Source organism: Eulemur rufifrons, chromosome 1 (assembly GCF_041146395.1).
Source record: "Eulemur rufifrons isolate Redbay chromosome 1, OSU_ERuf_1, whole genome shotgun sequence".
Taxonomy (NCBI): Eukaryota; Metazoa; Chordata; class Mammalia; order Primates; family Lemuridae; genus Eulemur; species Eulemur rufifrons.
In genome coordinates this window covers 56066931-56093465 of record NC_090983.1, presented here as the reverse complement: position 1 = coordinate 56093465, position 26535 = coordinate 56066931, and the positions used below count along the sequence as shown (strand labels likewise).

Genomic DNA, 26535 nt, shown 5'->3' with positions numbered 1-26535 from the left:
TTCTGTTTAATAAAAATTGCAATTAACCCTTAAGTTAATATAGTTCTTCATAAAGAGGTACTTCCTTTAGGGAAATAGTGGAGTTAATATAGCTTGAATTCTAAATTTGAAAACTGTGATAATCCCATTTAAAATATGCATGTTTAATAGAGCTGTTAATTGCACTGGATCTGTTTATACTGAGTCCAACTCTGGGGATTTTTAGTTTCAATGCCTGAATCACTAAAGTATAATATAAAAGTGTTCTATTATGTATTCCTACCACCTAGATTTTACATGTAATGCTTTGAGAAATGAAGTTACCATTTTGTCAGCGCTTTATCAATAGGAATGACCTATTATATAAAATTCTAAATACAACATTTTGATTGGTTGAGATAAGTTTTTTTTCATAATAATAAACAAAAACTGTGTCGGATACCTCAATGCCTTTTAGCAAGTCCTTAGTAGGCCTGATTCCTTCAGTATATTCCTATATTCCTACTTTCTCTTCTTTCAAGGTAAATATTGGCATCATTTTAATGATTTAGAATCATTATGGTAACTGTATAATTTACATAGACTACTTTCATCTTTTAGAGAAAGATATTCTTGTAAGAATAAATTTATTGTCATTTTTAGAATCTTTCTTATGACTGGAAATAACGTTTACTCTCAATATCATTTATCTTCTTCTTAGGATACAATTATCCATCAGTTGCAGAAACGTTATGCAGATTTGCTGATTTACACATATGTTGGAGACATCTTAATTGCCTTAAACCCCTTCCAGAATCTAAGCATATATTCTCCACAGGTAAGGGATGTTTTAAGAGCAGATTACTCTTTAATTAAATAAAATTAAAAATCATAAAGGCAAATGAAAAGAAGGAAAAAGTAAGAATAAAATTATGCTACCCTAGAGGTGTATACCCCAAACTGCAGATAATAATGCAATACAAATGGAATTCTTATACTTTGGGGGTAACTTTTTATTTTATTTTATTTTATTTTTTTAAATTTTTAATAAAGTCCATTCTCTCTCTCTTTTTTTTTTGAGACAGAGTCTCACTCTGTTGCCTGGGCTAGAGTGAGTGCCATGGCATCAGCCTAGCTCACAGCAACCTCAAACTCCTGGGCTTAAGCCATCCTCCTGCCTCAGCCTCCTGAGTAGCTGAGACTACAGGCATGCACCACCATGCCTGGCTAATTTTTTCTATATATTTTTTTAGTTGTCCAGATAATTTCTTTCTATTTTTAGTAGAGACAAGGTCTCACTCTTGCTCAGGCTGGTCTCAAACTCCTGACCTTGAGCTATCCTCCTGGCCCGGCCTCTCAGAATGCTAGGATTACAGGCGTGAGCCACCGCGCCCGTTCAGGGGTAACTTTTTAAAACAAGCTGTAACAATAGCTAGTATTTATTGAATGCTTACTGCATGCCAAGCACTGAGTCACTTCACTTATTTCTCACAACCCCATGGGACAAGTATTGTTGTTAAGCCTAGTTGGCAGATGAGGAGACTTACCATAGGGTGAACTCCCTTATACAAGCCCACAGATCCAGTCAGTACAGAAGCAGGATTTGAACTCAGGCCTGCAGACTCCAGTGCCTGTGCTCTACAGACTTCCTGATGCAGCAAGTCCCCTAATAAGTGACAAAGTCTTGGGTAACAAGTAATGAAGCCCCAGATGGTCCAGTGGAGCATTAGAAGTTTCTTTTAAATTAATTATTTTTTTCTTCAGTTTTCCAGACTTTATCATGGAGTGAAACGTGCCTCAAATCCTCCCCACATATTTGCATCAGCAGATGCTGCTTACCAGTGCATGGTTACTTTCAGCAAAGATCAGGTAAGAACTCACCTTTCTTTCCTTCCAGTCATGTCCTAACTTCCTCTTCAGCTTATAAGTCTTTCTGAATCCTTTGCATTCTGGTTGCTGATACTGACCCAAAGAAATAGAAAATGAAATAGCAGTACAGTGGAACTGGAACACTGATAAAGCCATAGTAGCAGGAGAATGTGAAAACCCTTTTCAAGAAAAATGAAACATGCACATAAAGAACACTCATTTTCTCTGATAAAATGTAATAAAGATATTTCTAATATGACTATAATGAGAACATAGTGCAAACATAACCTGATTACATGGCAATGATTGTAATAAAAACAGGACATAGAATGGCATAAGTGAAATTCTTTTCTATTAAGGTCTCAGAATTTTCATGATCTGGTCCTTTTTGTGTGAAATATTGCACAGATTGACAGTGATCATGCACCACACCATTTAGCTGCTGAGAAATTATGATGGATTGGGTAAAGACCGAATAAACTTCAAACTCAATGCTAATTAAACCCAAATTTTCCTCATACATTTTACCTTTCTAGACTTCTAATTCATAGTGGTGACATATCCAATTTTTGACCCCTCGTTTACTTTCAATACATGGGCATATTTTCCTTTGTTTCTTTATTCAGTTTGAAATAGAAGTAATCTAATCTGGCAAGCAAATTTTATGAGCAAATAACTGCGTGTACTTCCTGAGACTTGTAAAGTCCCAGTTTTGGGGTTTATTTGTGGAATAGATGAGATTATAACAGTGCAAGTTATAGAATGGAATACGTGAATTCACCGTAGGTTAGAAACTTGGCTGCTTCAAATTCTTACCTTTCCCAGATACTTGTGAAATGTCCATAGATTTCATAGAGAGGAAATAAATGGAAAGAAATATATGTGGTTTTCAAGTTAAAAAGTTGCTGCACTGTGTTGTCTTTTTTCTAACACCACTTCTAACATCAAATGTGTCTTTTTCAATACCAACCAATTCTCTGACACCAACTGGGTGTCCAACAATTCAATTCACTTCTGGCACTAACTATCTGGAGTTGGTGCAGACTCTACAGATTAGGCGATCAGTCCTACAAAACTCTTCCCACTTTAGATACCAGCTGCAAATGGTGTACCCAGTCTTCCCACACTTCTATCCAGCCGAATACAAATTCAGGGGTTCCCACAACATCCCTCAGGTTTGATAATTCACTAGAATGACTCATAGAACACAAGAAAACAGTTTATTTATGTTCACTGGTTTATTAAAAGGGTACAACTCAGGAAAAGCCAAAAGGAAGAGATGCATAGGGCTATCTATATGGAGTGGGGGGACATGGCACAGCTTCCATGCTTTTTCTGGGCACAGTCCCCTCCCAGGACCTCAATGTCTTTACCAACTGGGAAGTTCTCTGAATCTTTTTGTTTAAGAATTTTTATAACTCAATCTCTACACCCCCTCCCCTTTCTGAAATAGGGAGATGAGGCTGAAAGTTCCCACTCTCTAATCACATATTTGGTCTTTCTAGTGACCAGCCCCCATCCTGAAGCTGTCTAGGAGCCCTACCTTGAACCCTCTTGTTATCAATAAATAAACTGAAGTATGGTTGAAAGGAACTCCTTGTGAGTAACAAAAGATACTCCTATCATTCCTATCACTCAGGAAATTCCAAGGATTTTAGGAGCTTTATGCCAGGAACCAGGGACAAAGACCTAATACATAATTTTATTATGCCTTACCCACTAATTTCCTTCTAAGTTCTTACAAATGAATGATAAAAAGATCAACAATACAATAAAAAATAAACAAAGGATATGGATGGGTCACAAAAAAGAAAAGCTTCTTAAGCATATGGAAAGAGGCTCAACCTCACTCATAATTTTTAAAAATACAGATTAAAACAGTACTGAGATACCATTTTTTACCTACCAGATTGGCAAAAGTCCACCATACTCTGTTGGTGACACTGTAGGAGAGCAGGCACTCTCCTATATTGGTATAGTCCTTAGGAGAACAATTTAGTAGTATCTATCAAATTTACAAAAGTATTTACCTTTTGATCCAACATCACCATTTCTAGGAATGTATTCTGCAAACCTGCATATAAATATTACTTATATATAAGGTTATTCATTGCAATATTATTTGTAATAAAAAAATAAAAAACCTTAAGTATCCATCAATATGGGACTGGTTAAATAAATTATAATATATCTGTATGATGGAACAACAAGTAGCAATATAAAAGGTTGAAGAAGCTCTCCCTATACTGAAATGGGAAGATTCCTAAGATATATTTCTCAGTGAAAAATTAAGGTGTGCAGTAGTAGATGTTATATGAAAACCATAGCTAAATACACAAGTTGTTTCTGTGCTGTGAATGCTTCATTTGACACTCCATTTTCTGTGTCAGTGCATTGTCATCAGTGGAGAAAGTGGATCCGGGAAGACAGAAAGTGCCCACCTGATTGTTCAGCATTTGACTTTCTTGGGAAAGGTATTGACTAACCTGCTTTATGTATCAAGTTCCTACAGAGTAACTGCATATTTTACAAATGATGAAGGTACTGGGTTTTTTTTTTTTTTTATTAGGGGTTACATAAAAACATTCTATCTTTGTTATGTTTGCCTCCTGGTAGTGAGGCCTCTTACGATGTCAGCATGCTCTCCTTCTTTCACGTAGGGAGGAGAATAATGCCAGCATGAATTTACTAGTTTATTGGCAATTAATTTTCATGTTTTCAGTGTAATAGAAACATTTAGCCATTAAATAGTAAAAGTGGTTAAGCACTAGGAACAAGATCAGGGAGAGCCACTCCAGTGATTAAAGGGATGGAAAATAGAAATCTTTGAGCAAAAGTTGAGGGAAACGAAAATTTTTAGCTTAGTGAAATGGACATTGAAGGAATGACTTCAAAAGTAGTCTAGTAGTTACTTATACTCAGAATTAGTGTATTAGGTGACTAAGAATTTATGGAATTGTCTTATAGATAAGGTTTATTGAATATTATAATAGATGACTGAGAAAAGTTAGGGGATCTGTTTAAAATTCTGTCTAAGGATTTTCATCTGTCAAGGATTTTAAATGAAGTGTTGTTGAATTTAAAATGCTGTTCTAATCTAGCTTAATCTGGTTCATATGCACCTGGGGAGGTGCTCACCTGAGAAAACGATGCTGGCGGTTGATGCTAATTTCTCCCAAATGGAGCTCTTCGTAAAAGGACAATGTGAATTTTGGTGGGCAAGGGAGGGGACTTTGCTGGAGTAATGTTTCCAGAGGTTCCTCTTGACTGTTCTCTGTTTGGCGCAGGCCAATAATCAGACCTTGAGAGAGAAAATTCTACAAGTCAACTCCCTGGTGGAAGCCTTTGGGAATGCATGCACTGCCATCAATGACAACTCGAGCCGTTTTGGAAAATATCTGGAAATGATGTTTACACCAACTGGAGTTGTGATGGGAGCAAGAATCTCTGAATATCTCCTTGAAAAATCCAGAGTTATAAAACAAGCAGTGTAGGTGTACTACTTTATCACTCAGTTTTTGCTCTGCAATATAAACTGGGCAGCTTTGGGAATTTTAATGGTTCCATTTTTCACCCTTGTCCTTAGCATTTCCCAGCTTCCCCAAGAGCAAGGAATTATTTAAGCAAAGGATCAGCGGTAGTCTTTGACCTAAAAAATGTTACGGTGTTAAGGGGCAGAGTACGAAGGGCCAGGGTGGGTGTGCTTTTGGGATAGGTATGCCTGTTTCTCCTGAGTTGGTTGTGTCAGGTAGAATTTAGCAGCATTGCAAACACTTTTAAAAATCATTAGGCCCCTTAAAATTGAATTTGTCTATTTAAAAAAGCGCTGAGAATATTCCACATGCTAATTATCTCCCTAGATTGAGAGAAAGAGAGAGAAAAAACTCAATTATTCTATTTTTAAGGAAAGCAGTATGGTAATAGTAATCAATAGCATGGACTTTGCTGTGGGTTCAGATGCTGGCTCTGAAACTTACCTTGGACATTTCACTAACTTTCTCTGTGCCTTATCTGTGAAATGGAGATGCTGCTAGTACTGACCTTGTGGGTTTGTTGTGAGGATTAATGAGTTCATTTATATAAAATTACCTAAAAGGATGCCAGGTATGGTACATGCTATCGGAGTATTAGCCACTCTTCCTATTATCATTATAATAATAATTACTATTATTGCCAGACATCAGAGTTCCTCAGGAGCATGGTTTTATACATACATATCAGTGCATTATTGAATGCCTGCTGTATGTCAGTGCTGTACTTTCTGCTGAGGTTGCAAGAGTAAGCAAAATAAAAAAGATTTCTGTTTTCATGGAGGTTGGAGTGTATGGTGTATGGGGGAGGAATGGGGGAGGATCGTAGGCATTAAACAAATAAACTGAAATGTGGAACAATTGTGATAAGTACCAGGAAGCAACGTAGGTGCTACGAAGGTGAAACAGGAGAAGGAAAGGGCAAGTAACCGAGTCCAGGAAGAAAGAGGAGCTCCCTGTGTATGAGACATTTTATCTGACATCTGAGGATCACTGGGAGTTAGGCAACAAGGTGGGGACAGGGCAGGGAGGGAGAGGGTGGCAAAGATGAGACTGAGGCCAAATGATGTAGGTCTTTGGAACCAGTGTGAGGATTTTGAACCTTTTTCTAAGGGCAATAGGAAGCCACTGAATGTTTTCAAGCAGGGAGGTCACCAAACCCAACTTGCATTTTGAAATGATCACACTAGCTTCAATGGGTGAATGGATTGGAGGAGATGTAAGAGGAATTGTGTTGATACCGTTAGGAGGCTGTTGCCAAATCCACATGAGAGAGAATGTTGGCCTGTACTAAGGTGGTAGCAGTGGAGATGGAGAGAAGTTGAGCAGCCTGAGAGATACTGTGTAAGTGGAATCCACAGGACTTGTTGTAAGTCGAGAACTAGAACGTCTCTCTCTGTCATGCACTTGCAGTTTCCTCACACAGTAGGGACTGGTGTGAACATTAAACAAATGAACAAAAAGGTAGAGTGAGAGTCATTTAAGCTTCCCTGTGGCTTCTTGATTAATTTTTATGAGGTCCTCCAATTCTTTCTCCACAAATTAGGATGGTTTTAAAGTTTAGGGAGCTACCTCTGACAGAATGAAAAGAATAGTGTTCTGTGTTAAAATGTAAAATGGTCTTTTACAAAGATGTGAGGTCGATTCCATTCACAGCTATGTCATTTGTGATATGTCGATAATTAACATAAATATCCTTATACTTTGCTTTTCTCATATGCAGTATGGGCATAATGATGCCAACCTCACAAGACTGTTATGGGACTTAAATGAGATGAAGAGAATATGGGCCTGTGCAAGTCCTGTTCATCTGACCTTTGTGGGTCAGCCCGCTTCTGGGCACACTATAGATTCCCCCTTAGGGCTGGGTGTGGTCATGTGACCAGTGCTGGCAAATGGGCAGGTAATGACAACCCTCCAGAGTCTGGCAAAGTGTAAGGTGGTGGCTGTCCCATCCGTGACTACAGTGAGCACAGCCCCACTGCTGACCCCCCAGGGACATGTACTCTGAGCAAGAAGTAAGACTTTGTTGAGTTAAGCCACTAAGATCTTGGGACATTTGTTACTGCAACAAAACCAAGCCAAGCCAATCCTGATAGATAAAGGGATGAAAAGCAAATTGAATTTATCCTAGGGATGGATGTTGGCAGGAAAAGCATGGAAGAATTGAGAAGTAGAGGTATCTGCAGAAAAACTATAGAAGGTCAGACCAAGACGAGTCAGCCAAAGCCTGCAGGTTTAATGAAGAACACGTGATAGTCATCCCAGGCATACTGGTTCCTGTCTCAATAAATGGTGCTAGCATCACTAGATGCTCAAGTTAGAAACCTGGGAGCCAGACTCCAAGTCTCTCTCCCTCACCATCCTCAAGCTGCTATACTTTCTCAGCTAGACCTCCTAATTGGTCTCTGTGTATCCATCTTGACTTCTTACAATCTAGTCTTCATCCTGCAGATGGAGAGTACATTTTCTAACACAAGTCTATTCATGTTGCACACTTACAGTGCAACCCAGCTCCAGTTTAAAACTTCAAAGAATTCCAATTGCTTAATCAAAAAAATCCTAATTATAGCCTAACAAGGCCTTGTGTGGGCTGGCCCTGCCTACCTGTCCACCCCCTTCTCACTAGCATTGTTTGGTCCACCTACCATACGTGGGAATTATGCTCAGAGCCTTTGTGTCTGTGCTACTCCCTCTGTTTGGAATGCTTTTCTTCCTTCTCTTTGTAGCTCCTTCCAGCTCATTCTCATGCTTCAGGGTTTCACTTAAGTGTTATATTTTCAGAGAGTCCTTCCCCTGACTTGACACAAGTAACCCACCCTTATTCCCCAACATGATTCTTTATCTCAGCCCCTTGCTTATTTCTTTCAAATTCAACAAATCTTCTTGTTGTTTCAACTAAATGCATCCCTAGAAGGGATGCTCCAAGAGGACATGAAACCTCTTAGTCCTGTATCCCTGGCTCCTGGCTTAGTGCCTGCCATGACTGGCACTCAAGACATTTATTAGTTGAATAGTCAACTTTTTACTATCTATATGTATCCCATAACATCATGTGGTATTCCTCAAATATACCCAATAAAATTTATTTTAAAAAATAAAGATGAATAAAAAAATAAAAATAAATTTATTAGTTAAGTGAACAAATGAATGAGAAATGGCAAGTAAAGGCATCTAGAATGCAGGGCAGGGATAAAAATACACCAGAAGAGCTTTGGCAAAATGAACAACCAAAGGAAGATGAAGATGCCCAGCAGAGGCTGAAGAAAAGGATGGAGGCCATGTCACAGATGAGGGCGAGGGAAAGAAGGGAGACGAGATTTTTTTCCACAGAGCTAGATTGGCCAAGGAGAGATTTATGAAAATTTAAGGTATCAATGGAAGAGACTGTCCTCCTCCAGAGGAAAGAAAAGGATCTGGAGCAGTGCTTTTCAAACTCTCTGTGCTGAAGGACCAGTTTTTTGTTTTTTGTTTTTTTTTAAATCCCCAATCCATTATGAACCTTTCTAAAATACAATGAAAATTATTCATCAGAAAAATTATCATGCTCTTAGATGTTATCGCAATACCACTTTCTATAAAGTGTCTAGGCATGTATTTTCTGGTTCCTTCTATTGTTATAAGCTGATGTCAGTCCACAGACCATGCTTAGAGTAGCACCTATCTAAGAGGACTTTGGCCAGAGTGGCTTAAAAGAGGTAGATGGCAGGAGACCAGGGGGACTCATGAATGACATTTTGAATGGTATTTGAAAGAAGACTAATTTTGGAGAGTGGAGACCTCAGTTTTGGGACCATTGTTGCTCCCTAATCTGCTGTATGACTGACAAGCTACTTCCTGTCTGGGGCACCAGTAAAGTAGGGGATTTAGCTGATATTTCTAAGCTGGACCTCACTGTCTCCGAAGCAACAGGGGCTACAAACAGAAGGCATGTGGCACAGATGCGTAGGTGTTTTGGCTGAAATGGAAAGATGTCAACATGTGTAACCTGAGCTTTTTCCTGTAAATGTCCTATTCTCTAAAACCTCTTTCTGCTTATAGTAAAGTGTGCTTAATAATGCAGCATTGTGACAATTACCATACTAATCCCATGACTATTACTATTCTATAATTAGGAGGTAGCTTATTTAATTGCCTGAAAATATAAACTTGCATATTGTATAATATTTTGCACAGAAAGAAAATGGTGTAAATTACTCAGGATGGGGAAGCACAGAATAGGTTATTAATAAAGTTCCTTTTTTTCAGGGGAGAGAAAAATTTTCACATATTTTACTATATTTATGCTGGTCTTTATCACCAAAAGAAACTTTCTGAGTTTAGGCTTCCTGAAGAGAAGCCTCCTAGGTAAGTGTCAGGGGTTTTGATTGTTTATTTTTAATAAATATATGATTAGCAATTGACAAACTTGGAAATAAATGGTGCTATTTTCCTAACTGGAAACTCACAGTCTATTTAACTGAAATACCCAGAACAAGATGGCAGGAACTTCATCTCACAATTTGAATATTCTAGAAAGTTAAAAAACTCAACTGTAGCCATTTTACTCAGCCCTCCATACCAATATTCAGCGGCAGTATTAGACTATAAAGGAAATGCCCTTGCAAAGAAGAGGCTCAAGTGGCACTTGCCCTGGCATTTGAGGTGCCATTTTCCAAGTCAGTGCTCATTCTGCTTGTTCATGCTTCACTTCATTTAGGTACATAGCTGATGAAACTGGAAGGGTAATGCATGACATAACTTCCAAGGAGTCTTACAGAAGACAATTTGAAGCTATTCAACATTGCTTCAGAATTATAGGGTTCACCGACAAGGTAAGTGATCATCAAGAGAAAAAGAAATTCAAGTGTTAATATTCTTAGATGAATGTGAGTGAAGATGTAGATGTTCTAACTTGGGGTAGGATACTTGCTTTTCGGATACCATGGTGGTCTTGCTACTCCAGGTGTGGTCCAAAGACCAGAAACATTGTCATCACCTGAGAGCTTGTTAGAAATGTAGACTCTTAGGTCCATGTAAGAATGACTGAATCAGAATATACATTTTAGCAAGATGTTCAGGGGAACATCAAAATAGGTGAAGCACTGTTGTGAGGACCATGTGCCAATGAATTGTTATCATTGTCTTCAATTCACTATGCCGGTAATAACAAATATCAAAGCAACACTGCTTTTTCCTGAGTTGAGGGTTGTTCCAGCCATTAAAGTGAATTGTGAATAGGAGTACAGAAATATGTAGGTTACACCCAAGCCACAGAAATATATTTATGCAGATGGCTTCTTGGGCACCAAGACAAATTAATTATAACCCTTTCAACTTTCTTGCAGTTACTTCCTTCTCCATGGTACACAGTTGCACATTATTAACTGTAGCTCTAAGTACTGTACTACTCTTATCATCCTAGATACAGGCTGTCTCTATTAAATATATGCTAGGGGTGACAGACAATATTTATACCCCTTGGCTCAAATATTATTCTGTGATACATTATGTCATAGTTTCTGGGCTTCATGCCATCAATTTTGCAAAATATATAGATTCTTTTGCTTTTCCAACAAAGGGGGTGAATGATTAGGAGGTAGGTGAGAGTGTTAAATCTTAAGGGATTAGATTACAAGACATTCTAGGTACCCTGGGACAGCCACTCCAGATAAAGGATTGCTTCTGTAATCCAGTGAGTTTGGCTAGCCCTTCCCTCCCCTGCATGGTTGATTTTAGTCATAATAACACCTTTTTTTCCCCCTAGCCAGCTGTTAATTTTCTCTGTCAGCCTCCCACAGACTTTAAGCTGACAGACAGTGGAAAATCCCAAAGGTCAGATAAAAATAAAAATATATTTCCCTTGGCTCCTTAGAGGAGAGCAATTAAACAGGTTCCAGCATTGTTAAAGGACCTTTATGCTTATTAACTTATAGGCCTGCTTTTTATCAAAGAAGAGTCAAAGCATGGTAGAGATGGCAATAGAGCAATTTAAAATCACCTGGGTCATGCCAGAGTGTTTGGAGGCATACTTCCTTAAAAGGGTACAGGAACCATAGAGAAGTCAGGGTTAATAGTAATTATTAATAGGGTTAATATTTTTCTTTTGGTGAATACAAAGATGGTTACAGAATACTATGAAGAGATTGGTCTTAGCTCTAAAAGAAAGTGTATAATGATGCTGTTCTAATAATAGAAATGTACTGCTAATAATAATAAAACAGATGCTGTTTTAGGATAAACAACATTAAAAACTGTTAAAATCTATTTTATGATAACAGCATTAAAAGCAACATTAAAAACAAGAAATTAAGTATGTTCAGTATATGTCCTTGAAGTAAGCCATGGCTAACCTCTGTGGGAAAAAGGTACAATAGAAATGAATGAATGAATGAATGAATATGAAAAGAAAGAAATGTAAAAGATGGTGAGCATTCTTAATTTGTGCATGGACTGGACTGTTCTGAATAACCAGAATGTAATGGTAGAAGTGTGTGTGTCTGTCTGTCTGTCTTCACCATATCCCATATTATTATAATTCATACTGAAAGTAAAGCAATTTATGTCAGTTAGCAACCTTGGAAATGTAGGGAAGAGGCTGGATCTTGTTTCTCTGACCCTGAATTCTGTGGTTCTATCTCTACAGACAACCTGTTTTGCTTACTTTATGTTGTTCAGCTTACTTTATGTTTATAAATTCAAAGTACTGTGAATAAATGCAGAAAGATTCGTTGAATGCAGTCAGGCAGCAGAGGCCAAATGGCTGATGTAACAGAACTTCCTCTTAGGTTTTTCTGGCAGACATCTCTAGATAGAGCTTAAATGAACTGGTTAATTTGTTAAAATTATGGTTCTTGTCTTTTCTTATAATGTCACTAGTTCCCTGCAGGAATTCCTTCTGTTTTTCCCAAACACTTACAGCAAAATTATGAGTAGCAAACCTTGGTGTGGACTCAGGAGCATGAATTTTAATTCTGGGACACCAGCCAAAAGTATCTGGAAGAACACTTGACCCTGAGTTTATTGTAAAGAAACTTCCCTGGTGGAAGAGTTTTCCACTAATGATGATGGCTCCTTGCACAGAGGTTTTGGGGATTATACCTGAAATCCTATTGTGAAGATTGTATTTTTCAACTCTTATTTCAGAAGCCAAACTGTACTATTTCTGTTTATACTTGTCTTGCTGGTAGGAATTATCATAACATGTTAGATAAATTGAGTGTTAGATGTGTTTATATTTGATGCGAGTTGAAAACTTTTTGGACACATGATCTATATGACGGTCAAGATTGAACATATATTGCAGATCTCTGGATGCAGAGGTTAGGGAGAAGCCTTTAAGATCAAGGCAAAATTTCTTCCCTCTCTTCAAAATAGATTATGAATTGAGAGAGTACTGCTGAAGAGAAATTGAAGGGTTATGTGTTAAAATATAACTTGGGAGTCTTGAGGATTTCCAATGTCTTGATGACAGATAATATGATACCACTGAGTTTCAAGAAGCTAAATGTGTGAGCTTCTGCAAAGGAGACTGAGTAAAGGCATTGGAATATAGCCCATAGGGAGAAGGCCCTTCAGCTTATTCTATTACAGTGCTTATAGCAGAACTGGTCAAAAACTAAAGAGACTACAAAAAAAAAAAAAAAAAAAAAGACAGTAAAGAGAGACTGGGAGGGGAAGTAAATTCCTAGGGAGATACCAGAGAAACAACGATCTGCCATGCCGGTCAGCCAGGCAAGGGTGATTTCCTGAAATCAGCACCAGCCTAGCAGAGAAAACCAACGTTCTTCTCAACTTGCAACTTAACCTCAACTCTATTTAGGGAATACCTGTGTCAGTGAAGGAAATGTCTTCTGAGAAAAAGAGAGGTGCAGCTAAGACCATATATCCTGCAATGGGGCTTTGATGGAGAAATCCTTTCTCTTCTCCACTTTTGCTGGTTGAGTGAAACTGAATTCATACTCATCAACAATAGATTGAGAAACCCAGTTGGAGGACTTGTTAGTCTTCTTGAGTGAGGGTATTCCATTTTATCTTATAGAAAGTTGGAAACTCATAGAAAGAAAACGAGGTAGCTGCATAGCAAGATTCTGTAGGAAAGGCAGAGATGTCAGGAAAGACTGCATAGCAGATGAGGCAAGAGAAAATGGGGAAGGCAAAGAAGGCAAAAAAGCCTTCCCAGGCTGTCTGTGGGGAGAAAAGGAGAGAAATATGATCAAGAAGTTTTAGGGAAGGGATGAGTAATCCCACAGATGGACATACAACTGATTGAATTCTACCATGACTATATATAGGTGATGTTTTGACCTGAGCACAGAGGTAGATATAAGTTCCTAAGTCAGAAAGGAAAAACTAACCCAAAGTTAGGAGTAAAGGAGTCAAGGAGGTGGAATAGTCCAGAAATATAGCATAAGGAGCACCCTGAGGCTAGTAACTCCTTAATATATTGAGCATTGGATACCCGTCTGTAATTCCCTTTACTAAACCAAGGAAGGAGACCCAATCTACCATTAACTATAGTGACTTACATGGTATTTGAACATAAAAGTTTTTGCTCAAGGTCCTAGCAGTTTTCCACTTTAAATGACTGTCTAGGCATTATGCTGAAGAGGACATTGCCAGAGAAGCAACAGGGTGAGATGCTGGTCTCGAGGATATGGTCTTTGATAGCCATTTTCTTTGGTGATGATCATCCCAGGGGTGAAATGCTGAAAGGCCTTATGTTGGGAGGTTCTGTGGCTTGTACTGTAATACATGGTGTGTGTGTTTGTGTGTGTGTGTGTGTGCGCGCGCGCGCGCACGTGTGTTTTAATTAGAAGAAATACGTTTGTTTTCTAAGAGTACTGAGAGTTTTACATAACCTCTTGAGATAACTGGATATAGAAATAGAAGATGTAAAACTAATTGCAAAAGAGTCTCTGTTTTACCCTCTGGGACCTGCCTCGATGGGAAGTCACTCTATGTATTCAGCAAAACTCACACTGTATTGATCAAAGTAATTTGGTGCTGTCATGTTAAATCCAAGGAAGTCCCAGAAAACCCATTTAATAGGTGTTTTCCTTAGCCGCTCTTAAGTTGTGTGGTTAAACAGTGATTTCTTGAAGTAAAAAACATGACATCTTGCCTTTGATTTAGAAGCTGGAAGAAAAACATTTATCTCTAGTAGAAGCGTGGTTTAAAATCTTCATTTGTCTCTGTAGCATTATCATGTATCCAGCAGATGTCACTATTACAGTCTGTGTTCCTTTTTTTTTTTTTTTTTTGACTTTACTGAATAATGTTTATAGGAAGGCTCAATTTGGTGGGCAATGCTTTATCAGTGGTCTAATGACAGTTCCTATTAGTTTCCTGCTATGTATAGTACTAACTCAAATTATCTGCCTGAGTGTTTTATGTAGAAGTATTTTTTTTATCTATCTATAAGCATAAAATGCAGAAATTTCATGGCCATGTATTTTATTGTTTCACATATAGAAAATGTAATTTTTAAATAAATAAATATGCTTTTTTTACCATTAATAGTATTCAACTTTCAATATAAAAATATGAATTAGATAATATCAACTTTTTAAATTCATATTTCTGACACCAAATATGTGGGGTTTTCTTTTACACACCAACAAACACCAGCTGGGTGTCCTACTGTTCAATTCAATTCTGACACTACCTACCTGGATTTCACATCAGATCCCAGAAGTTAAAGACTCAGTCCCACAAGGCTGCCCAGACTTCAAACACCAATCACAAGTCCTACACCTCCTGTACTTCTGACTGACTGGCTATAAATTGGGAGTTCCTACAACCCCTTCCTCAGGTTTGCTAAAATGGCTCACAGAACTCAGGAAAACACTTTACTTACTGTTACTGGTTTATTATAAAGGATACAACTCAGGAATAGCCAAATGAAAAAATGCATAAGGCAAGGTATGTGGGAAAGAGTACAGAGCTTCCATGCCCTGTGAGCACACCACTCTCCCAGCACCTTCAATATGTCCACCAACCTGGAAGCTCTCTGAATCTCACTGTTTAGGGATTTTTAGGGAGGTTCCATTACATACTCATGATTGATTAATCCTTGGCTATTGGTCATTATCTTAATTTCTGCCCTTACTTCCTCCCCAAAGGTTGGGGAAAGGGGGACCTGAAAGTTCTAACCCTCTAATCACATGATTGGTTCCTCTGGCAACCAGCTCTCCATCCTGGAGCTATCTAGAGGCCCATTAAGAGTCACCTGATCAGCATAAACTCAGGGATGGCTGAAAGGGGCTTGTTACAAATAACAAAAGACTGCTAACACCACTATGACTCAATTATAAGGATTTTAGAAGCTGTTTTGCCAGAAACTGAGGACAAAGACCAAATACAGTCCTTTGGTCTACATGGGAGATTAGTTCCAGGATACCCCATTCCCCCCATATACCAAAATCTGAGCATACTCAAGTGCACAGTTGGCCCTGTGGAACCCACATATGTGAAAAGTTAGCCCTCCATATATGCAGGTTTCGTATCCCGTGAATGCTGTATGTTTGATCTCCATTTGGTTGTATAAGTGGATCTGTGCAGTTCAAACTCATATTGTTCAAGAGTCATCTGTATATATTTTTTGTCATATAACAATATAATTTCACAGATAATTTCTAGTGAGTCTTTCAAAATATTTCCTGACTTTGTAACTATGTACTCCATCATTTAACTTCAAAATGTTCTAGTAAGCCATCAATGAATGCCCTCCCAATGATTCCATAAAAACTATATTCAAAAGAGGTTAAAGTCAAAAGAGATCTCTTGCTTTAGACAAAAGATTGAATTTGGAAGCTGGTATTAGTTAGGGTAAAAGTCTAAAAGTGGCTTAAAGAGCAAAGAACATCAGTTCTCTTTTACATAATCATTCCAAGGTAAGGGATTCAGGTTGCAGAACAACTCCATTCCATGTGATTGTTGGTGTAAAGCATCCTTGTCAACAGCATGGTTGAGGCTGTGTTGCTGGGAGTTTCACACAGCAATGAGAAAGAAAGCGTGGAGGAGGCATTCTCACTCCTGTAAGGCCTGGGCCCAGAAGTGGCCCACATCATTCTGTTAGCTTCATTGTTAAAATTTAGTTACATGGCCAACCCTTACTACAAAAGAGGTTGGGAAATTTGTCTAACTTTGTGCCCAGGAAAAGGAGGAGAATGGACTTAGGTAGACCACGAGCAGTTTCCACCACAGGATTGATTCATTAGTTTGATTGGCAATGACCTTCACATATGGCTCTTGATGTCCTTTTCAGGAGGTGTACTCAGTGTACAGAATTTTGGCTGGGATTTTGAATATTGGGAACATTGAGTTTGCAGCCATTTCCTCTCAACATCAAACAGATAAAAGTGAGGTGCCCAATGCTGAAGCTTTGGAAAATGGTAATTATTTGATGCTACTTTAATAGTTTTTCAAGACTCTGTAAAATATAATGCAGCTCTTGCTGGTGCTTCTACGACTCTGGATGTTTTCCACTAGCCAGTATTTTCCCCAAAGATGTCCTGTGGAACATCAGTGTTCCTTCCATTAGCTGCAAATAGATGTTCTGCAGAAAAGAATTCCATGGCAGGTAAATTTGGGCAGTGGGTCTTAACCTTGGCTGCTTTTGAAAGTCATCTACAAACTTTAAATAAAATACAAGAGGTTGGGCCCCACTCTGAATCCACTAACTCAGCATCTGCAGGAGAGAAAGCAGGTATCTATTTGTTTTTAAAGTCCTACTACAGGCAATTATGGTGACACAAGGAAGGAAAATCCTCAGTTTTGTTGTAAAAAACAAAAACTGATGGAAGTAAAGTAAAATCTTTTTGTGTTAAATGACAGCACATTTTAGAGCCTTTAATATACTAATGTATTTTGTGAGTCTCTAAGGGGAGAAGATAGTCTCCAGCTATTCATTCCTACAACTTATTTGACAAAAAACCATTTCCCCCCTCTTTTTTTTTTTTTTTTTTTCATCAGATGCCAGTGAAGAGCTTTCAGAACTGTGTCAGTCTGGATGCTTGTTGGGGTTAAGGACATAGCATTTTATCTTTGACTCTGAAGTCCTAGGATAGAGCCTGGCACATAGTAAATGTTGAATAAATGTTAACAGACTGAATGAATGAATGAATGAATGAAGGTCTGGCTACATTCCCTAATGTCATCCTTATTCCTTGTTCCAGCTGCCTCCGTTCTCTGTATTAGCCCTGAAGAGCTCCAGGAGGCCCTCACTTCCCACTGTGTGGTCACCCGGGGTGAGACCATCGTCCGTGCCAACACTGTTGACAGGGCTGTGGATGTCCGAGATGCCATGTCCAAAGCCCTGTATGGGAGGCTCTTCAGCTGGATTGTGAATCGCATTGATACACTGCTGCAGCCAGACAAAAACATATGGCAAGTTCCCCGGGGAGCAGAGGCCTGGAGAGAGCTGTCACTGCCCTCAGTATCGCTTAGATTTTGCAAGTGGAAGTGTTTGGTCCTCTCTGGGGGTTTTCTTTAGCAAAGCTCCAAAGCCTTCTCCTTTAAAAGACACAGTGAGATCCAGGAGATCTGAAGTGTTTATACCTGAGAGGTGAATGATTGATAAAGCCATTAAGTGTAGAGTTTAAGAGAACAGGCTTGGTGGGGAGCTGGACAAACTAGGTCCACACTCAATCTCTACAGCTTAATCAGCTGCATGTTCTAAGTCACGGTTTTCTCATCTGTAAAATGAGGATAATAATACTGTCCTCATAGTGTTGTTTTTAGAATCAAATGAGACTTTTCATGAAAAGTTTTAAAGCACAGTATCTTACATTATTATTACTACTACTTCTATTATACTACTTTTTCTTTCCTAAGCATTAGTGGTTTCCTACATTGTAGAAGAATTGACAACATCAAATTGGGAAGAGTACTGCTCCAATTAAGTTTTGCAGGTAGATAGGTGGGAGAATAAATAAGCAGCAGCTGCAGCCCCTTCAAACAGAGTGGCTCCTCTTTAATCTGTTTTATATATGGAGCTTCTGAGTAAGATTTTAAAGGATTCTATAGCTAAAAAAAAAAAAAAGTAGTAGGAAATACTGTTGAAAGATGGAAAGAATAAATTGTTTAAGACACAAACTGTTCCTTCCCTTAGGGGTGGCAAGATGCTGCTTCCCACATGTGGGTGGGTAGATGTGTTGATGAACACTCAGGCACATATATTCTCATCATCTTGAGATGGATATTTCCTCCCCTAAAGAGCTTTATTCTTCTCTCTCATGCAGCCGTGCAGATGATGGAATGAATGTGGGTATCTTGGATATTTTTGGATTCGAGAATTTTCAGAGAAATTCATTTGAGCAGCTCTGCATAAACATCGCCAATGAGCAAATCCAGTACTATTTCAATCAGCGGGTGTTTGCTCTTGAGCAGGTAATAGTGAACTCTGAAGTAACTAAACCTGATGGGAAAGGTGTCTCCAAGCTGCCCCCAATTTGAAGCAGAAACCCTGTTAGGCTAACAGCTAAAAGACTCTAGAGAAAAAATAGGATGAGAAAAAATAGGTGTCTAAATAAATAAGCAATCTAAATGTAGTCTAAAAAAAGTCTTGATTTCTGTGGAAAGGTACATTTCCTCATGAATGGAGCTAGTGACAAGCCAATTATTTAAATATTGCTTCAAAACTCTTTCTTGCATATTTCCCCAAATGCTGCATTCTCTTCTATTTTATTTAACTAAAAATATCTGTTATTGTGTCCAGAATGACACAGGATGATCTTGAATTCAGGACATAGGTTCTTAACTCCTAAGCTAGCCATCTCTATTCCCCATCTTTTATGTACCAAATCCCACAGGAACTGGAGGGGGTGTTTCCAGGGAGGAATAAGATATGTTTTTGGCTTTCTAGAAACAGAAGTCTTTCCCCTATGAGCTTAGTGGTAAATAAAACAGGGTGAGAAACTAGTGGACTCAAAGATGGGGGCCCTTTTCCTGCGACAACAGCCTGTATAGCAGAGACTGCCCACCCGAACCCTTACTTAACCCCCAAGATTCTCTTCTATATGAAATAGTTACAATAAAAAAACATTCTTACCAGGGACAATTGTTTTAATTCAGGAGTGAGGACACACAAACTATACTGTGATTAGATAAACACAAACTTATTGAGTAAAAATACCAGCATTGGTATCAGTGGAGCTGGATAAATCTGAGTAGCACTCCTCTCCCCACCCACCTCACACAAAACTTGACCTTGTTTCAGTTCAGGGTCCTTTCATTTATTTTTCCTTGGGAAATCTGGGCTTTTCTAGTTTTCCAGGCATAGGTGACTCCCTTGCAGAATCCCTGAAGAAGAGAAGTCTGTTTTCTTCCTGGTTTAAACCATATTCACCAAACTAAATCTTTTTTCAGCTTTATTTCCTTTCTACATTAGTTTCTGAATTAGGGGTTACTAAATCTGTGTTTGAGAGACAGCTTTTGCCAGCTTTAGCTGCCTGCCACGGGCCACCTGCAAGTCAGATTAAAACACACAGCTTCAACAGTGTTATATGCAGAAGATTCCTTTACCACACACATAAAACACACTATTTTCCACATATACATTCAATGTTGCCAGACCTAGAAAGTCCATGCCAAAGTATCTGGGTGGTACCAAGCCCAGTTTTGGGCTGGAGAGATTCACAGTCCATTTCCCTCCAGACGGAATATCAGAATGAGGGCATTGACGCTGTACTGGTGGAGTATGAGGACAATCGCCCGCTCTTGGACATGTTCCTCCAGAAACCCCTGGGACTGCTTGCGCTTTTGGATGAGGAGAGTCGGTTTCCCCAAGCAACTGACCAGACCCTGGTTGGTAAGTACCTTTTGGAAAAAAAGGCATATGCACTTAGAACAGAACTTGACTCATGTCATCAAATGAATATACTTTAATGAATTTACCCTACGTATTTTGGCTACCTGGTGGGTCGTAAGAGTATAGACCCTGTTTTTAATTGAATTGAAGTGTGCTGGTAGAATTTGCATGTTAAAGCAAACCTGTCACCATCCTTAAAGCCTCCCCATTGTCTAATTCCCGCCAACACAAATATTATTAACCTATATTGATATCATTTTTACACCTTCCTCTCCCTTATTTCCCATAACCAGTATTTTCTTCCCCTCCTATTCATACGCTCACCTCATATCTTCGCCTGGACCCTCATCCATCTCTAGTCTGAGTTAGTGCAGAGGCCCTTCTAGTCTCCTGGCTTCCCGGCTCCCATTTTCCCCCCTACCCTGGACACCTCAGCTAGTTTAGTCTTTCTAAAGCCACCTTCTCATTAGGTTATTGTTATTTACGGATAAAGATAGGGCACTCCTCCTGGCATCAAAGGCCCTGTATTTTTTACTCCTGTTCCTCTTGAACTCTCCTTCTTCATCCTGAATCTTTAGAGTTTTACATGAGCTGTGTTTCTCACTTAGATTGTGAGATGCTGGGGGGCAATGAAGCCCCAAATTTTGCATCCCTTTACTGTTTAGCACAGTTCCTCACACATAGTAGCCTCTTAACCGTAACAACAGCAATAGCAAAAATTGTTTGTTAAGAGAGGAACAGAAAGTTTCAAGCCTTTTCCCCAGATGGAAAACTGACTTGTGGAAGAGATTCACTTCTAGAAGTTGAAATTGTTACCCTCAGTGGTTTCTTTTTATCTATATTATCACAAGTTGCCAAAATGAGTTTAAACCAGGGTTATTTGCCTTACATTGGATATTCTCATGGTTCTAAAGCTAATTGGCAAGGCTGCTGGTATCATCAGTGTCTGTACTAGGAGTTCTTAGAAACAGCAGGAGAACATGCAATCTTAGAGCACAGCCTGAGACTCAAGACAATAGTTAACAACTAAACGAGGACCCAATCATAAATCCCACCATATGAGCGATCTTTTTCCACCTTTGTACATACAATGAAAATATCCTACTGGTCTTGAGAGCCCTTATTCTGATTCACTCATGGATGGAGGAGCATGTTTTTGTATGAAAGAGCAAGCAATTCATATTGTAACTTTCCAATATGAAAATCCACACAGATAAATTTGAAGATAATCTACGATGCAAATACTTCTGGAGGCCCAAAGGAGTGGAACTGTGCTTTGGCATTCAGCACTATGCTGGAAAGGTGAGGCGTGTGTGGCAGTCATTAGACCTGAATTTGACAAAGGGTAAGCATCCATGTTACCCTGTCTGTGCTGCTCAGGAAATTGCTTGCAGATTTCTTTCTTCTTTTAATTCTACTTGAATACCTAATCATAATTCTCAAACTTTCTCAGTGGTGCTGCTCACAGAAAGTTGCCCCTGGCATAGAAGCAATTTCTCGCTGGGGTGGCCCACAGAGTTACCGTCTGCTTCTCACCCGAGGTTTGGCCTAGAACTGACAGCTCTCCAGACAGCTAACATATTACAGCTTTTTGCAGTGTTTAGTGGTGAATGTTCACATTCTAAAGTCATTTAGAGATGTGTAGGTAATGGAGGAGGGTTAATATCACAGTGGGGCTCAATTTTTAGTACTTTAATCATATGTCTAAGGCCCCCAAAAATGTCCAGATGAAAAGGAAAAAAAAAATCACATCATTATCCAGATGTTAAGATTTTACAGCATTAACTGAAATTTCCACTTTTCATACATTATGCCTCAGTCTCAATTTCAAGTTCCTGAAGCAGATTAGTGACCGATTCAGGAAATTCTCCAGTCCTGTAGCCAAAAACTTATTGCTTATGTTACTCCCAAAGGAGCCATTTGAATTATGGCTAATTGGTTCCTGTGGGGTCTGCTGAGGCCTTAGGTCCAGAAAATGGGTAGGGGTTCAATAAAAGGCATTTTGTATTATTTTGTTGATTTAAGATGTATCAAAATTATCTTTCATGTTTTTATCTTGACATTGAAACTGATTTTGCCTGAGTAAATGTTGGCTGAAAGGCAATTCTTGTACAAGGAAAAGGGATTGTTTTTCTCTACACATAGTGCTTTATGGCATCTATTTTGGATCTTTGTTAGAAATTGCAATTAATTTTTGTCTTTAAATATTTCATTTATCTTAGCATTGATGTCTGACTGCATATTAATGTCCTCCTCTAAGTCTGGGGTACCAGAATCTACCCTTTCCCCCTCCCCATTCTTCTCTTCTGTATCATATTCTTGTCCCCTTCTTTTCACCTCTTTTTCCATCTCTCTGTCCTTTTATACCTATCTCCTACTTGCCTCTCTTCTTCCTTCATCCCCCATCCCCTTTCTTGATTTTAGGGGGGGAAAAGGATTTGTTTTCTCTCTGTGCTCTGTGTCTTTTGCTGAATTTATTTGCCATTCAAAGATTATTTGGTAGACAAGGGATTCTCTGAACTAGATCCTCTCTGTCCTGAGACCCAAGAACTGCTTAGCATCCTTGAGTGATCACTCAGATCTTGTGAGTACCTTGGGAGGCAGTGATAGTATGGTGGTTATGAGCATGGAGTCAAACTGCCTGGGTTTTGTTGCCTGCCTACCACTTGTGAAATGTGTGACCGTGGCACGTTATTTAACCTCTTTTTAAGACCCTGTTTGCCCACCAGTAAAGTGAAGATAATAGTGTTTACCTCATAGGATAGGTGCTTTGTACATAGTGAGTGTCTAATATATTTTAATGATTATTCTTTTGTGACATCTTTGATAGGACTCTATTTGTTAAAGAGCAACTGGACAAGAAGTTAAGATAAACTGACCTGCCAAAATTATAATTTTTCCCCTTATCTGCTGCTCTGGATTTAAAAGCATGACTATATCAAGATAAATTCTATGTAGAGGTCAATTAGTGACTGACCAGACAACTTACCAGTGTCACTTGTAATGGACATTTGGCTAACTTGCTATTTGCTATTTATATTGCAGGTATTATATGATGCTTCTGGGGTTCTTGAGAAAAACAGAGACACTCTTCCTGTCGATATTGTTGTAGTCCTGAGAACGTCAGAAAACAAGCTTCTTCAGCAACTCTTCTCAATCCCTTTGACTAAAACAGGTACCCTACAAATGCCCTGACAGCCCTGGTCCTGATGCTTGTACAAGATCAGCTGGCATTTTCTAGTTAGTGTCTAAATAGTGCCAGGGATGCACTACTAACATCGAACTTCTTTAAGCAGTGGTCAGGTCTTATTTCATGAAAAGGAAAGTGATTGAATTGCACAGCATTAGTATATATATATAGAAATATGTACACACATATGCACTTGCACACACGCAAATACGTTCCATAACATCAACTCTTAGACTTCTCACTTGCTCTGTCACTTTTCATTCTTCCATTTATAAAACCATATGACATCATTAATTCATGCTAAGCACTCTTGAGTGGTCTCAGTTTACCTAGACTTATTGGGAAGATTACTTCTATTCATGTATGATTCCAAGTAAAAGGAATGCGGTGACTCAAAGGTCGTCTGATCATGGGATCCTCACAGGTCGCCTGGTCCAACTTCTCACCCTGTCATTGTCCCACCCTACCACTCTCCTAACCAACTTGGAACAGGTCTGTCACTGGCCTACATGCATGGCCTTTGCCTACTTACAGTCAACTTCTATTTAGTTGCTCTGTCAGTCCTCATGCCAGAAGCAGGAAACTAGGGCCAAAGAACAGAACTTCCAGGTCTCTGCAGTTTTGCCAAATGCATCCTAATTGGGTCAAGCTCCTTTGATTTACCTGTGATTCTGCGCTTTTGGCTGGGCAGCCAACTCAATCTTCTCACAGTTCTAGTCTCAAGGGCTTTATGTTTTTGAGGCTATGTCTGGAAACAGCAGTGGTGTGCTTTTAAGAAAAGAGGGGAAAGTCATAAGCAGTGACATATGCCTGTAGTCCTAGCTACTCGGGAGACTTGAGGTGGGATGATCACTTGAGCCCAGGTGTTTGAGACCAGCCTGGGTAACATAGTAAGCCCCTACCTCAAAAAAAAAAAAGAAAAAACCACAGGAGGAGAAACCTGTTTATTAATCCCTTTTCTTTTCATTATTTTCTGTTCTTCCCACATCCCTCTTGAAATCATTGGCACCTGTAGCTAGCATGGGACCTTTGCATGCTAAAAGAGAGTGCCTGCCAGGTCTGATTTTTAGCAGCTTGCAGAGGAATGAAAAGCCTGGCTAAGAAAAAAATCCATAGCCTACAACTTTTGTTTCATCTTAACTTGGAAGGTTCTTAACTTTCTTCCAAACATGCTCCTATAAATAAAACTAGTAGCAAGGTGTGCATCAGAAGGCTGCCCTCCAGCTTCCTTTCCAGACCTTCCTTGGGGCAGCCAGAATTTAATTCATTATGGATGAGTTAATGCTGGGGAGCAGGTGTGGGCAGGGCTAGCTGGTGTTTCCTCACCAGAGACTCAGGAATGTAGTCTCCTTATCAGATGACTTCTGTGCAGAGGCGAAGAGATGGCCATTATTAAAAGAGGATATACTCTCTGGAAAAAAAGTAAATCCAAATGACTCTTCAGCTGTCATTTACACTCTCCCATAAAAATGAGTAACTACTTGTCAAATCTGTTTACAACTTTGGAATTTCCAATTTTTCAACCTTTGGCAAAATAAAAACAATTTCGTGGCTCAGACCACTAGGTGGCGCCGTGCAGAAGGTAAGGCTGTGCAGCCGCGCTGTTCCCCTCACCTCGCCTAAACGTGGGGGAGGAACAGAAACAAAGAGCCGCCGCCGCGGCGCTGCTGCTTTTCTTTTTTCTTTTCTCTTTTGCTTTTTTTCCCAAAGAGCTTTCCTCCTGTTTTGTAACTCTTTCTGAATCTTGTCTTAAAACTACACACCACACCACCTGATGGAAACAAAAGGGGTAAAATAAAATAAGACTAGAAACAAACGTGCTATGCTGACAAGCTTGCTTTTTATTCCTGAGTTGTACATTATATATAATAATTTCTTTGGAAATCCTAAGCTTGATTTTCTTCACATTTTGAGTATAATTAAAAAGCCACAAATAAACATCAGAACTAACAAGCATGTTTCTATTTTCTTTTTCAGGAATTATTTATGTAAAAATGCATTCAGCAACAGTCAACAAACGTTTATAGAACAGCTTCTAGTAATAAGGCACTATTTAGGCTACCAGGGGTATATAGAAGCAAGGGTAATACTGCTTTGCCGTAAAGCAACTAGAACTTTCTTTTACCTTCACGTTCTGTCTAGAATTGGGCACTAATTATCTTCTTACGACAATCCCTGCCCTGAAACCGCAATTCTAAAGTGATCGTGCATCCTGTGTTGAATGTCAGAATATTAATAAGCTTCTAAATTTTAAAAATATCGACATTCTATATTTTTTGGTTTTATTGTATTACAACCTTTGAAGGTGGGGAAACCTCACTGGACAGAAATAGATTGTGCTGTTAATTGCAAATACTTGTTTCAGGCATGTGCCCCTTTTGAAAAGGGGAGTGGCTATACATCTTGGCATTCCCACTGGAAACAAGGTCACACACATCCTGGCATTTTGGAAAAGAATAGACTAATATTGTCAGTGTACGAGAAACTATTTTCTTATCATTTTTATTTTTATTTACCCTGAATCAAAACCTTAAATAATTGTTTTATTAAAATTAAATGGAGCACTAGTTCAGTGAGCATAAATATTATGGGCAATTACTTTACAAATCTCTTTTGGGAGATGAACTATGGGGAGGAAGGAAAAAGATCAAAGCTGGGGAGCCAGAGGCTATTTGCCACAAACTTAAGAAGAGGGCCATTGTCGGACTCCTCAGTTTCAAGAGGAGGGGGCATTTGTTAAGAAGACCCCTAAGGGATGTTGGCAGTGCTCTGGCTCCCGATCTTGGTGGTAGTTACATGGATGTTTGCTTTATAATATTCATTATGTTGTCCATTTGTTTTACATACTTTTCTGTATGTGCATTCTATTTCATAGTAATTTTCCCACCAAAAGATAAAGAAAACCCTTTAAAATGCAAATAAAAACTTTAATTTCTTTATCAAAGGATTCCTTACAGTTAAGTTGAGGTTTCCTGGTGGCTACACTGCTGCTGTCTTTGCTTTCAAAAGCAGGCGTCAGAGAACTCCAGGCTGACTTTCCTGTCCTTTCAAGTTAGCCTCCTCCCTGGGCTGCTGGGCAGGTAACAGTCTCTTCATAGTGGATATCAAAAAGAAGTACAGTCATGTGTCAGATAATGATGGGGATACTTTCTGAGAAATGCGTCATTAGGAGATTTTGTCATTGTGCAAACATCATT

The 26535-nt window shown here is 39.0% G+C and overlaps 1 protein-coding gene across 1 annotated transcript in view; it reads left to right on the top strand.

Annotated features, from left to right (window-relative positions):
- MYO3B (myosin IIIB) overlaps positions 1–26535 on the top strand; it is a 373201-nt gene that overhangs the window by 167014 nt on the left and 179652 nt on the right. Inside the window, exons 10-21 of the mRNA XM_069471407.1 lie at positions 680–796; positions 1723–1827; positions 4218–4301; positions 5115–5317; positions 9606–9704; positions 10057–10171; positions 16606–16732; positions 17516–17726; positions 18581–18728; positions 19995–20148; positions 21362–21450; positions 23194–23323. Coding sequence (XP_069327508.1) covers positions 680–796; positions 1723–1827; positions 4218–4301; positions 5115–5317; positions 9606–9704; positions 10057–10171; positions 16606–16732; positions 17516–17726; positions 18581–18728; positions 19995–20148; positions 21362–21450; positions 23194–23323 — 1582 coding nt within the window. The remainder of the gene's footprint in view (positions 1–679; positions 797–1722; positions 1828–4217; positions 4302–5114; positions 5318–9605; positions 9705–10056; positions 10172–16605; positions 16733–17515; positions 17727–18580; positions 18729–19994; positions 20149–21361; positions 21451–23193; positions 23324–26535) is intronic.